Genomic DNA, 14,051 nt, shown 5'->3' with positions numbered 1-14,051 from the left:
TGTCTTTCCTTCCTTCCTTCCTTTCAGCGATAACAGAATCTTTCAGCTCTGAATGAAGTCAATCTGAAGCAGTAACCATGGTAACGTGGTGTGGGCACAGATGTAACTCAGTGATGGAGGTTATTAAGGAGTGAAAACACACTCAGACCCCTGGGCGCTGGTTTAACTTGGTGGTTAAAGCTCACACACACACCACACACACACACACACACACAGAGGCTGCAGTCCTTGTTTCGAGGGTTGCTGGCTTGATTCCTGTCCACGATGTCATCTTAGCTCCCAGATGATCTCATGTCTTCCTCTCAGTAGCTGATCTTTGTAAGGAAGAAAGCATGGAGTCAAAGGAACAGAAAGCCTCAGGTATATCTGATAAGTCCTGACACTGAGGTGAGTCAGGAACACCCGACCTGAACCGTCTCTGTGCTCTGTGTGAACTGCTGCGTCCATTTAGCCCCAGAGTTTTATCAATAACTCCCTCTCACGAATCGGATAAATAATAAATCAAAGACAAATGTTACTTAAGATCCACATCCATCTGAGGGATTAGATCAGCAGGTCCTGACTTCAAACAGCAGAAACAAATCGAGGCCTGGCATGTTCTGAGGTTGGTTATTGATTATGGCTGGCTGCAGTTCAGGGCCTCGTGGGTGACTCTCAGCCTGCTCCCACATCAGCGCCGCAGCCCAGCATCCAGCCGCTCTGGATTTCCAGGGAAAAGAGACGCCTCGGGGCAGAGGTTGGCAACTAAAAGGACCGTGATCTCCCAAAGTAAGCTTTTCCCTGGGCTGCATTTAGCTGTTTGTTTTTCTTATTTTCATTCACTGGATCCGGTTTTGGTGATTAGGCCAAAAGCGGTGATTCATCACATCACAGGCAGGACCTCTGCTGCCTTAAGTGCCCTGTGTTTTCCACGTGAGGGCCGAGGAGGGTCATTTGGCTCGGTCCTGATGACTCCCATCATACCTTGCTTCCCTCCTGCCTAATGTACCTCAGAGGAAACAACATCAGAGATGGTTTTCTTGTCAATGTGGTCATTAAATATATTGAAGCCTGCATGATTGATTGGTTATGATCATGTTTTAATGCTGCAGTTAAAACTCGGTCCCTCCTTTTTATCTCCTACACAATAAACATGAAGTCAGCACAGGCTCCTGGCCTTGTTTGGAAACGCAGTATCCTTCAACAGAGGGGATAAATAAGCCTGTGTGGGGGCTTTAATGTGTTTCTGATAACAACTGTCAGTAATTTCAACATGTACATAAAGCCTGTAACACATTTAGTTCAGTTAGCGCTCTATTTACCATTAATATCAACCAAAAACAGGAATTTATTCTCAAACATGATCTTTCTTTAATAGTATTTGTTTTGGTTTGTATTGTGTCCTTCTGGTGCCCCTGTAGTATCTTTACATGATTTACAGCTCAAAAAAAAAATCAGTTTTTTGCTCATTGGTGTTGTGAAAAGCCTTTATTTCAGCCTCCCGTATGTACGCTCCATTTTTGTTGCTGTCCCTTTAAGGCTTCTGACTCCCAAAGGCCCCTTCCCTCTGATTGGTCAGCACTCTGGAGGTCTGTCAGGGGCAGACCTTAGTGTTTAAGGCCCTCTGACGTGTCGTGAACCAATTAGGAGATCCTTATGTGATGACATCATCATCATTTCAGCAAAAGCTTGGAGAACAATTTTTTTTAATTATTATTATTTTGGATTTATTTATTTTTCTATTTTTTTGGGGAGGAGTGCGTTTTGATGAGTTTATAGACAGATTCAAGGATTTCTACAACATATGAATATGTAGAGGTTTGAAAATCTGCACATGCTCAGTCTGAACTTCCACCGTTGCTATTTTATATGCAGAAGCAGAACATCCCTCTTTAAGTACAAACAAACAAACAAAAAATGACATGTTTGAGAGACGGGCCTCAAACACCAAGGTCTGCCCAATGAGAGGCCTCTAGAGGGCAGGTCAATCAGATTAAAGGGGTATGCCTTAAAGAAACAGCAGCTAAAACAGAGGCTGAAATAAATGTTTTCTAAAACACCAGTGAGAGATTCACAGAGATTGTATGATCTATAAATAATGTAAAGACACAACAGGGGCACCAGAGGGACAGACTAAGGACTAAGAAAAGCACAACACCCCCTCTTTAAGCAAATTACATATTGAGCGCAGACCTCTACCAAGCATATTGTGATTGTCACCAACACTTCAGTCCGACTTTAATGTTATACTCCCTTTCAGCAGACTGTCTGCTACAATTTGGTGTTAGTTGCAGGTTTGTACGATAATTTGTTTCCTGACAGTGTTGAAAATTACGATGACCCAGCTCATATTTCACATTTCAGATCTTAGTATCCAGAATATTACCAGGATCTGGATCGTACTTTTATATCTGTCAGAAATTATGGTGACCTTGTCTTGAATTGTTTTGCAAAGCAATCCAACCATTTATGGTGGAGTTATATACACATATGGTGAAAATGACCCTATCTCACAATGATAAAGAATCCTTTTAAAAAAGTCCTGGATTCAGACGGTGATCCGGATCACCTCCAAAATTTAATCACTTCTTTCTTGTCCCATTTTGAACATTTCCTGAAAATTTCATCAAAATCTTCAAAAAAACTTTCATGTATTCTTCTTCCTTTTGGAATCCAGAAGTACCACTCACTGTGAATTTTTCTTGTGGGAAGCGCAAAAAAAAAAAAAAAGCTGTCAGCGTCCTGTCATCTTCTTTGATGAGTGGGTGCTTCGGTCTTCTCCAGGCTGAAGTTGCTGAAAGTGGAGGTTTCAAAAAAGGGCTTTAAAGCTCCATTGAGGAGCTTCCTGTTTGGCGCCCCCTGTGGGGGATTTTATCTTCTAATGAAACATTTACGGCCTCACATTCCAAATATGTGTCGATAAACTTGTTACAGATAACCTCTTTTCCTGTCACAGCTCATAAAAAGCCAGTCGTATTAATTTTACTGTTGTATAAGTAGTTAAAAACTATTTACAGTAGCTTTAAGGCCTTAAATTCCCTTTTTTCTGGCACTCTGAGCGACAAACCATCTGGCAGCACTGAGTCTGTCACAGTGATTTAACCCATCGGCAAACAACCAACCCACAGTGATGCAAACCAAACCAAGTGTCCCCAACCTCTGAGCGCTTTGGGGTTGAGGTTTGAGTCATGTTTCACTCCTGAGTTTACTCAAAAAGCTACTGGATTAAACTTGATCCCTGAATTTGTTTTGGCTGCAGAGTGTTTAATTATTCTCAGGGCAGAAAACATGTTTAGTAAAATCATTTCTCCTGCCTGTGATGGGAAATCTGAGCGGCCTGTGATGGTGTAACAAGGATTAACTGGAAATGCTGCTCTGCTCAGTTTGGTGTCCCTCCGGTAGGCGTCGCTGTTTATCTCTACTGAACAGCTGGACGGCAGACCTGAGGAGGCAGTGATCAGAGGAGGTCCCGGGACAAACCTTCTCAGACAAACATGAAATCTGTTAAATCCATGAGATGCCTCTTGAAGCTGTAGAGCGCGGGAATATGGTTTGTAAAAAAACAACTTTGGATGGATTTTTACGCACCCATCCTCACCTCATCTGTCCCACCTCTTGCTTTCAATTATCACAAAAAGGGCTGGACCGGGTCCCAGATGTAGACTTCTGATTGGCTCATGAAGCTGCCAGTCAGTGTAGTTGTCCTGTAGCCTCCTGTTGGCAGATACACACCACACCAGAAGTCAGAAAGTCAAATTTCAGCGAGGGGACTTAACGGGAAGGCTGAAGGATCCAGATTTTCTGAGCGCTCCTTTCACTCTCCAGGCTAAAAAGTGAGATTTACCTCCGGGACGCTTCTCTTTAAGGTGAGTTTGGAGTGAGGAAGGAGGTTAATTGGACTTAAGGACTTGTTGGTGGTGTGGAGGTTTTTTTACGCGCTTTTCAGGCGCAGCTGTCCGCGCACCTGAGCGTCAACATGACCCCGAGCGACTGAAAGAAACCCCACCACGGTGACTTTACCTGCCTGTGACATGCGTGCTGCGGTGAACCTGAGTGCTTTGAGCTGCTGTGGAGTAACCACCGGGGTCCAGGTGTCACCGGGGAAAGCGGATGTGGCCGTTTTGGGGGAGCGCACCAGTTTGATGTCAGCTGGGATTTGACAGAGAGAAGGAGTCTGGGATGCAAGAGAAACTCTAAGAGAGACAGTCCTCGACTTCTTTTACCTGGATTCAACCCGGAGTCATGGCCTCTGAGGTGGTGTGCGGGCTGGTCTTCAGGTTGCTGCTGCCTATGTGCCTCGCAGCTGGTGAGTCCTGGATTAAAACTCCACTTTTTACGCAACAGATTTTCCAGATTCATCATCAAATACTTCTGCTTTCTATTTAATTCTCTGTTATTTATCATCTTCTGATAAATCTAGTGTTAAAATCTGTGATAACAAGTGTACAGAATCTTAAAAGTAGATATTAAATCTATAAATTTAAGGATGTTTGGACCTCAGAGTCTAAGATCTCTCCTGTCAAACCACAACAGTTGTGTAGCTGCGTTATCCTTCACCTGACTGTCACCATTTAGTGGAGGAAGCAGAGCAGACAGCAGAGCTTCCCTGCAGAGCTGCAGAAGCTCAGACTCTGTTTGCACACCCTGGATCAGACACATAGAAGTGCATCTTTCTATTTTTGGAGACTTCAACTCCTTTATTGTGTTTTTTTTTCTCAGACTATTTCTAAATGTTTGGATGCTGAACTGTGAATATCTCATGTTGTGTGAATGAATCATCAGTGTTGAGCTTCTGCTTGTGGATGAACACTTTGCCTAACCCTCAGAGCTTCTGCTGCAGCCTTCACATTCCTCTGAGTTGCAGTCAGCGGTGGACTTTTGAGCTTTGTTTACAGCATTTGTAACTTTGTTAAGAAAAGCGCTCGGCACAGATGCTGTTTTGGTTTGATTCACTCGTCTGCTATGCAGATTGAGGCGATGAAACCTGGCAGAGGAGTCTCATCTCTGGCTGCAGAGGAGAAGAAGAAGAAGAAGAAGAAGATGAAAGCACAATTAAACACTGATAAGGTGTTTTTGGTAATTGGGTGCAGACTTTATTAAATGTTTTGTGGCAGACCACAAGTGGAAACTGCTCCTTCAGAGGCCGAGGCACTTTTAAAGCTAACAGCATGCTTTCTATAGATAAGACCCACTCAGTAGCACCATAATGCATCACTTGACAGCCCGACGCCCGCTTTATTTCCAAAAGCAACAGTGAGGCCCATGCATTGTCTCCATTAATTCGTGGAAAGTCGTTTTAACAGTATGAATTAATAATGCGGTTGCGAGGGAGAGAAGAATTGCCTTCCCCTTTTATCGTAAACATACCTTTAATATTTTATGTTTTTTCAAAGTGCAAATGAGCACTTGTCATTTAGTGTGGCTGTGCAGGGTAACGGACAGGATGGAGGAAATGTAAAGTGGAAACAAAGGAAGGTATATATAAACGCACCAATGAGGGAGGGGGAGGTATTTTTGTCAGGAGGATCAGCTGATGATGATGATGATGATGAGGTCGAAATGATCAGTCCACACATGAAACTTTAAGGTTGTTTTTCACAGAAATGTCCCAAACTCTGTTAAACAGATCAGAGAATTTTTTAACAAAGCTTTTACAAACATCTTAGTTTTAGTTTGGAGGCTTACCAGGGTCAGGTTCAGGTTCTGGATCACAGCAGAAGTCATTCGTTGACACGTCTCCAGCCCTTTCTTCTCTTGCAAATCCTTCAAGCTCCTTCAGACCTGATGCTCTTCTGTCATGGGTCCTGGTCTTCAGTTCAGCCCCCCTTACAGGTTTTCATTGGGATTCAAGTCAGGGCTTTGTGCAGGCCAGTCGATAACATTCACTTTGGTTTTCTGGAGCTGGGTCTTCGCCAGGAGCTAAGGCTGGGACGATTCAACTCTTTTATGATTTTTGGGATGCCGATTATGATTCTTTGATATTTACGATTTTTGAGGTTTTCATTTTGCTTTTTTAAAACCAGACCATGAGAAAAAGTTAAATGATGATAATGTCTACAGACTATATCAGGAGCCATATTTTCCTATAAAATGTACATCATGTGAGCCAGAGAGAAACATTTCGCCCTCTGCTGGAGAAAAGTGGTAACTTTTTTCTAATACAGTTTATAAACAAAGACTAAAATTAAGAATTTGAATTTGAAATAAAAGATTTTTTGACAAAGAATCCAGATTTTGATATTGTTAAACAAAAAATCCCAACATATCGATTTTTGATTTTTTTTCCCCCACCCCGACCAGGAGCCATGTTTGTTTTGATTTGTTGACATGATGGAAGACAAAGCCACAGCCCAGACTAGGCCTAGCACAGGCCTAGCTTTGCTTTTTTTTGCTGTATCTCAATATTCTGATTTCTCCTCTTAATCACCAAATCAACTTTAAATTCAACCCTTTGATGCACAAAATGACCGCAGTATAACAATCCAACCAGAACCTTCAGTTGGTTTTTCACCTCTGCAAAGGAGGTTATGTTTTTGGGAGAGTTTGTCTGTTTGTTTTTGAACAACATAACTCAAACAGTAACAAACAGATCTTGATGAAATTTTCAGGAAATGTTCAAAATGGGATAAGGAAGACATGATGAAAAGAGGATTTTTTAAAGAATTCTTCATTATCGTGAGATAGGGCTGTTTTTTACCATATGTGTATATAACTCCACCATAAATGGTCGGATTGCTTTGCAAAACAATACAAGACAAGGTCACCATAATTTCTGACAGATGTAAAAGTACGATCCAGATCCTGGCAATATTCTGGATACTAAGATTTGGAATATGAAATATGTACTGAGTCATCATCATTTTCAACACTGTCAGGAAACAAATTATCGTCTGTGTCGGTGACTAGCATACTATGCTTGGTGGAGGTCTGTGCGCTCTGAGTTCTTTTCTACTTTAAATTTGCAAAGTGAAGGAAGTGAAACTCAAAAGAGAATCAAAAACCGAAGTCTTAAAACATTTACATGACAATTTGTACTCGATGGTCACGATATAGTCATTTTATACATCTCACGTGCAACAACCTGCAGTATAACGAGTATATTCAATATTTCCGATATTTTCCTCTAACTTAGAGTTTTCTTTCTTCATGATTCAATCTTCAACTTTGAGGAGATTCCCAGCTCCAGACTGGGCCCTGGAGAAACTCCATGTCTCTCCAAAGAGCTCTAGTTTGGTCTCATCTGACCAAAGAAGACTTTGTCTGCTTCCAGTCTGCAGAATCCAGCTCCATCCTTCAGTCTGCTGGCTTGAAGGTGGCTCTCTTTCCTCTGTAGAAGTAGAGGTGTAAAAAATATATCACAATACTTTGACCGCCAATACAATGTTGATATGTTCCACCCCTAATATCGATATTTTTGTAATAATGAAAACTTATATTTTAACCGAGTTGGAAGTAAAATACAACCTCAGTACCTCCACTGCCATAGATGGCGCTGAAGAGCTACTACCCTGGTAGTTACCAATAGATTATAGGATAAATGTAATCCCAAAGTTTATTAAATAATCAATTTTTTCCTTGGTGCTTTTGATTTAAGTAATATTTTGATTTGAAAATACATCATCTCTACTTTTTTCTTAGTTAACTGTGTAGAATATTGCGATAGATCACGATATTTTTATACTTGATGATATCGTGTCTCAACCCAAGTATCGTGATGCGTATCAAATTGGTTCTTGCCCTGATGTAGAAGCAGAGTTTCTCTTGGCTTTTCCTCCTCCACAGCGATCCAGTCTGAGACATCAGGGCTCTAGTGATGGTCTTCTTTGACACGGACTAGATTTCTTTCTGGAGTCCATTTTGTAGTCTTTGTCCTCCTTTCTCTGTAGACTTGATCCGGACTGTGTGGCTCTATCTCTTTTAATTTCTTGATGATAACTGTGTCAATCTTTCTCCTGCTCTGTAAGCATCAACAGCTCTTTTTAAAGTCCAGTCTGAAGTAATTTTTTCAGTTTTTGATGCTCATGATGTTTTCAGTTTCAGTGACAGCTCAAAGCCTGAGCTCAGCTTTTTATCCTGTGTGTGTAAAGTGAAAGAAAACCCTCAGTTTGAACTGATTAATTAATTGATTACAAGCTGTGAGCGCTTTAAATTGAAGGCACAGGATTAAAGAACAACAGCAGCTGATGATTCTGACCCTGGTAGATTTTTTTTTTTTGTATAAATAATAAAAGTTGGATGTTTGGAGAAGCTGTGTTAAAAGTTGATTGATCTGCTCGTGGGAAATTTTGGAAAAACTTCAGTTTTTCGTGTGAAAAGACTAGATGATAAATTCTCCTTCATTTCCTTCCAGAGGATCTATACGTTCACTGGTGTTATATACGTCGCTCTTATTTGCTCTTCTCTTGTCCCAGTGAAAGACTTGTCAGCTGACGTTACATCGTCTGTGCTTCCTGTCGCCCGTCTGACAGCACCTCTATTGAAAAGCACAGAAACTGCCGGGCCCGTGTGTGTACACAGCCACTCTCACACACACACACACTCACACACATTTGTGCACAGCCACAGTTTGGCTGATCAAACACACAGCTGTTTATGTGTTTACTGGAAGAGTTTGGAGTGTGAACATGATTATGAGGCTGCTCTCGCAGCAAATGTCTGATCAGATATCAAACTGCTGCTGTGAGTGTGCAGACGGAGCGGCCGGCTCGGTGTGTGGAGGCTGCAGCAGAGAGGAGGAGGAGTGGGATGCAGATGATGAGAGCATCCGCTGAATCCTGAAGCTTTAGATTGTAATTTTAATGAGAGAAAATAAATGAGACAGACGTCATTCTTTATGTGTTTGTTGCATTACACATCCTGAGGGAAACTTTTAACAAATTACTAATTTCATAATACTAAAAACAACAACAGATGAGTTTAGCAAGGGCTAAATTTGAGTTTTCTTAAATTCTGATTAAAATTTAACCCAATAATAACTTATGTAAGACTGTTCTGTTGGCTCCATTTCTATGCTACCCTTGGTTTCATTTCTGGAAAACTTAGTAAATCTTGACATTTCAGTCCTTAATGTGCTCAGAGATTTTCAGATGGAGAATTAATATAAATCACTCAGTGGCTGAAGATACAGAAACAATACAATAACAGATAAGTTAAAGTAAGGGTAAACAATTTCCATGTAAATAAAGTTAAACAATGAAAGAAAACGTTTCATCAAGGAGTTCTTTTAAATTAATTGTGTTTTTTTTTTGTGTGTGTGTTTTTGGTCTTTTTAGTGTTTTTAATGGTTTGAGGTTCATTTTGGCTCTATTTAGAGAAACAAGAAACTCAGTAGGAGATTTCAGGGTCCTTTTTTATTAGTATAACAATTTACAAAAGCAAAGAATTGTATCAAAGCAGAAGTCACCATATTTGATTTTTATTTTTACACCCAAATTTATGTTGTTTATTGAAATGTGGAACAGACTGACTTTTTATTTTTACGGCTGAAACAAAAAGCTTTTCTGTATAATCTTTGACCAAAAAATCGAATGATTGGTTTATATGGATTATGATGAATTCATAGAAGTCAAAGTAAATCTCTCTTTTGTTTCTTTCACTTTACTTCTAGGGGTGAGATGAAAAATTGATATTTCCAATTATCAGGATTTTTTGTTTAACGTTTCTAAATCTCTTTTTTTTTTTGTTAAAAAAAAAAGACACATGTTCTTCAAATTTAGATCACAAGCTCGCCCAATCAAAGGCACAGCTCAGGTCACGTGACCGACAGGTGCCATGTAGCTGGGCTCAATGCCCTGTCACTTCCAATATGGCTGTGATAGCCGATCTGCTTCAAAATCCATTTCAGAAACAGACGGGTGACGTCAGGGAGACTTTGCCCATAATTTTACAGTCTATAGTACTGACCATAATCTGTCTGTAGTACTGAGTACAGATTCATGTAAAATCAAACAGTACCATGTTTAGGTACCTGAATGCATCCTTGTCACTGTGAGGGAGTGGAATAGTAGGTGATTTTCCGCACTGGATATGAACACAACATTGCAAGTTAATATGTTGAGAATAAATGTGCTAAATTAAAAAAAACTTTGGGATGTTATTATTAAACAAATTAATATTTATAACCACATACAAAAGTACCAAGAATTGGTATCGTTGAGTACCAATACTGATTGACAGCTACCAGGCATTGGTACAGTATCATTTTAAATGTGAAAGGTACCCATCCCTAATCACAGTATATCACTATGTGGTGATATTGTGATATTATCGTATCATGAGGTTCTTGCCAGTACCCACTCCTAGTCCTGTGTATGATGATCAAAATTAAGTTTATCGTCCAGGGTGAATCCGAGATGTTTGAAAGTTTCTCTATAATTTTGTTGTTGATGCAGATGGGGGTGTGCATAGGATTAAGTGCCTGGTTGTTAATGCTAGAGGAGAGGATGACCAGTTCTTGTGTTTTTGTTGCACTCAGCTGGAGGAAATTGTCCTTGCACCATTGTGTGAAATGGGAAGGAAGTGACAATTTCTGAAACAAGAGGAAAGATGTGACCACAAAATAAAAGCGGACATGGCAAACATGAAAAACGAGACCTAAGTAAAAAGTGCTGATAAGACATGACAAGAGGTATCAGCTGAGGTTTCATTGACTTTGCCGTTAAAATACCCCCAAAATCTGAAATTTTATCAAGTAATTTTGTCTTATTTTCAGTAGAAAATGAATTTTAGACTTCACATGAGCCACATTCACCTGATCAGTCCAGAAAAATGTCTTATTTCAAGGTGTTTTAAGACACAAAATAAGGTCTGAATTGCTTGTAACAAGTAAAAAAATCTGCCAATGGAGCAAGAGAAAAGTTTCTTGTATTAAGACATTTTTCTAGTTTCTAGCTCAACAATTTTGTCCCATTGGCAGATTTTTCTGCTTGTTACAAACTATTCAGACCTCATTTTTGTCTTTAAATTGTGTAATACAAGACACTTTTCTGAACTTATATAGTATATTAAGACATTTTTTACTCAAAATAAGACAAAAACACTTGATAAGATTTCCGTTTTTTGCAGTGTGTGCTGTATACCATAGAGTAGAGCCATCATAAGAAGATTTATGTCTTTTTTTTTAAATATAAATGAGATAACAAGAAGCCCTTGGGAAAACATTACTGTCAAAGTTATCAGGAAACAGTTTGACTCACTTCATCTGATTTTTGCTCAGCGTGGAGTAACCATCAGCGTGTTTTATGATGATGTTATGGAGGCAAAACAGGTCTATACTTACAGATCTATGCTCAGGTGTTCTGATTATTTTAGCCTCCCCTGTATGTGACAGTTAAAGCAGTCATTGTTGTCTGCGTTGGATGCACAGAGCCAGCTTAGAGAGACGTGTTATGTCAGTGTGAGACGCTTTGTTTTGGTTAGTAAGAAGGTTTTTCCTGCAGCTTTCATGTGGTACTTGCTGTATTATTTCCCTCTGAGGGTTTGAATTCCTCTGTTATCTCCCGGTGCTGGCTCTGGCCCGGCACCGCAGCACCTTATCTCATTTCATGACATTTATGTTTTTGGGCTCGAACTCCCGAGGTCAGTCCGGCCTTGATTTCACATCCAACGCTCGCTCTTTCTTGTGTTTAAGCTCTACGATAACAGCTCTCACCACCAGAGACAAAAAGAGCAGTAATCTGATGTCTGAAAACAACGGCGGTTTATTTTCCCTTCTCGGTGTAAAAATCGTCAGATGGTGAGTCATACGGGGAGAGGAAGACTGCGGTGGAGTGTCTGCAGGCTAGCGGCTGGAGCGGAGCCGTGCAGATAGATTATCTGTATCTCTTTGCAGATAAAAGAGACTTTTATAGATTTCTATCTGAACAGAGGAATAATGTTGGCAGCCGGCTCCAGAGTCCTAACTTTGGGCTCATTTAATGCCACATTTCACAAAGAATAAAGAGCAGGGTGGGGACGGAAATGCTGCGAGGGTCTGAGAAGTGTCCCAAAGTCTTGAAAAGAGATGAAAAATGAGTTTCATCCTGTTTCATATTTGACTTGTACGTCTGTGACAGATAACCTCCTGGTGGTTTCCTCTAAGATGACAGCGCCATAACATTTATTAACTACTCTGGGTCTCGTTGGTGTGTGTCTGCGCACAGAGGCTCACTTACAGTAAAGAGCTCCACCGAGGGAACAGCCGGGGCCAAGTCAAATGTCAATGAATAGCTCCATTGAGGGTGCAAAGATAAATAAAAGCCCCATTTTTCAGCAGTTAAGCGTAATTTTTCAGAAGTTAAAGCGCAGGAGCTGATAGCAGCTCACGCAGACGACCGGGTTATAAACTTTGGGCTTGTTGGTTTAACCGTGCCGAGAAATTCAGGAGGTCAGACTGAGTGTTTCTGTGTGCTGAACTAACTCCTGACCTATAAACGTTCAAAGAAACACCCAACAGGAGGCGTTTATCACATTTTTGGTGCAGAAACTATCGCTGCTGTAAGAAGCACACAGGTTTTACGAAGCCCAAACGCGCCTCAGCGGGTGAGTGTTTGTCTCATTTGGGACGCGTTAATTGACGTTCAGTCGGCAGGTGATGGGAGACGTTTAACTGGTAAAAGCAGCAGATGGTCACTCCGACTCGGGGAAGTGAGGCGTGTTTGGGATCAATACATCAATTAATGGTTTTTTGGAAGTCATGTTTGCACTTAAGCGTTTTAACTTTCATCACCAGCTCAAAAGACTTCCTTCATGGGGCTGGAGCGAGTGTGTTAATGTGTGTGTGTGAAGAGGGAGTGTGTGCGGGAAAGAGTGAGTGTGTCGAGTTACATAATTCAGTGTGATGCAGGGTGACACATCTTTATACTCAAACGCTGCATCAGAAGGAGCTTTATTGAATTGTATGGCTCAATCATTGTTTTCTTCATCTTTGAATCTGATCTTTTTTCTTTTGGTCACATTTTTTAAAGGACAGTAATAAATCAAAACTTCCAAGAAATTCCTTTTTTTATAATGAAATAATAAAAAAGGGGGATAAATTCTTCCAAAATAGTCATCTTTAACAATAAATTGATAACAAAACAGCTCTTCTTATCATATTACTGCTTCAAACTGATCAAAACTGACTTTGTTTTACTGATTTCCTTCATACCTGAAACATCCATAGCAACCTGGATTATATCAAAGGTCTTGTGAGGAGTTTTTGTGACCCAGGATCTTTGTCTAAGACAGTTTTGGCCCACTGGTGTGTGAATAAATGTCTGGAAAAAAGGTGAAAATGCACCCATTTTAACTCTTGCCAAAGAGCAGCGAAGCATTTTCAGATTGGTGTAAACATTAAATCCTGTTCCTCATCCTAGATGTTTACACTGCAAAAACTGAATTCTTATGAAGTGTTTATGTTTTATTATGAGTAAAAATTATTTATTCGACTCAGTGTGAGACACATTCATCCGACAAGATGAGAAAATGTGTTAAATCAAGATGTTAAAATACAAATATGACATTTTCAATTGCTTTTCTTGAAATAAGAACAACAAAACTTTTCTTACCCAACTGACAGAGCCTCATTTCTGTCTTTTGATATCGTGAATTAAGACATTTGTCTAGACTTGTTTTTGGAGTGTAGTTCTAGTAAATTTGGTATACAGCAGAGGAAACTCCGGTCTGGCACAGATAGGGATGGGTACCTTTCACATTTGAAACGATACAGTACCAGCGCCAGTACCAGGTACCTGGCAATTGGTATCGGTACCCAACGGTACCAATTTTGGGTTTATAACCAATTTCTTGTTTATATGGTAATAAATATTCATTCATTCATTCATTTTCTGAACTGCTTATCCTGTTCAGGGTAGCGGGTGACCCCAGCAGTCATTGGGCGAGAGGCGGGGTACACCCTGGACTGGTCGCCAGCCAATCACAGGGCTGACACAGAGACAGACAACCATTCACGCACACACTCACACCTACAGACAGTTTAGAGTGATCAATTAACCTGGTGAGCATGTTTTTGGACAGTGGGAGGAAGCCAGAGTACCCGGAGAGAGCCCACGCATGCATGGAGAGAACATATAAACCCCACACAGAAAGGCCCA

General features: G+C 40.5%; 1 protein-coding gene across 2 annotated transcripts in view; it reads left to right on the top strand.

Moving 5' to 3' along the window:
• Nucleotides 1-3,720: 3,720 nt before the first annotated feature.
• Nucleotides 3,721-14,051, top strand: part of piezo2b (piezo-type mechanosensitive ion channel component 2b) — a 117,454-nt gene continuing 107,123 nt past the window's right edge. The window contains exons 1-2 of one of the 2 annotated variants that reach the window (XM_074688533.1): nt 3,721-3,845; nt 3,926-4,285. In XM_074688533.1, the coding sequence (XP_074544634.1) occupies nt 4,222-4,285 (64 nt within the window). In that variant the 5' untranslated portion in view covers nt 3,721-3,845; nt 3,926-4,221. Of the gene's footprint in view, nt 4,286-14,051 lie in introns of both variants that reach the window. The other variant, XM_074688534.1, reaches the window with a different exon arrangement.

This window comes from Halichoeres trimaculatus, unplaced genomic scaffold, assembly GCF_033239565.1.
Source record: "Halichoeres trimaculatus isolate MK-OKI-2021-1 unplaced genomic scaffold, fHalTri1.1 fHalTri1_scaffold_15, whole genome shotgun sequence".
NCBI classification, from domain to species: Eukaryota; Metazoa; Chordata; class Actinopteri; order Labriformes; family Labridae; genus Halichoeres; species Halichoeres trimaculatus.
Note: the sequence above shows the minus strand (reverse complement) of the source record. Positions and strands in the feature narration are given on the sequence as shown.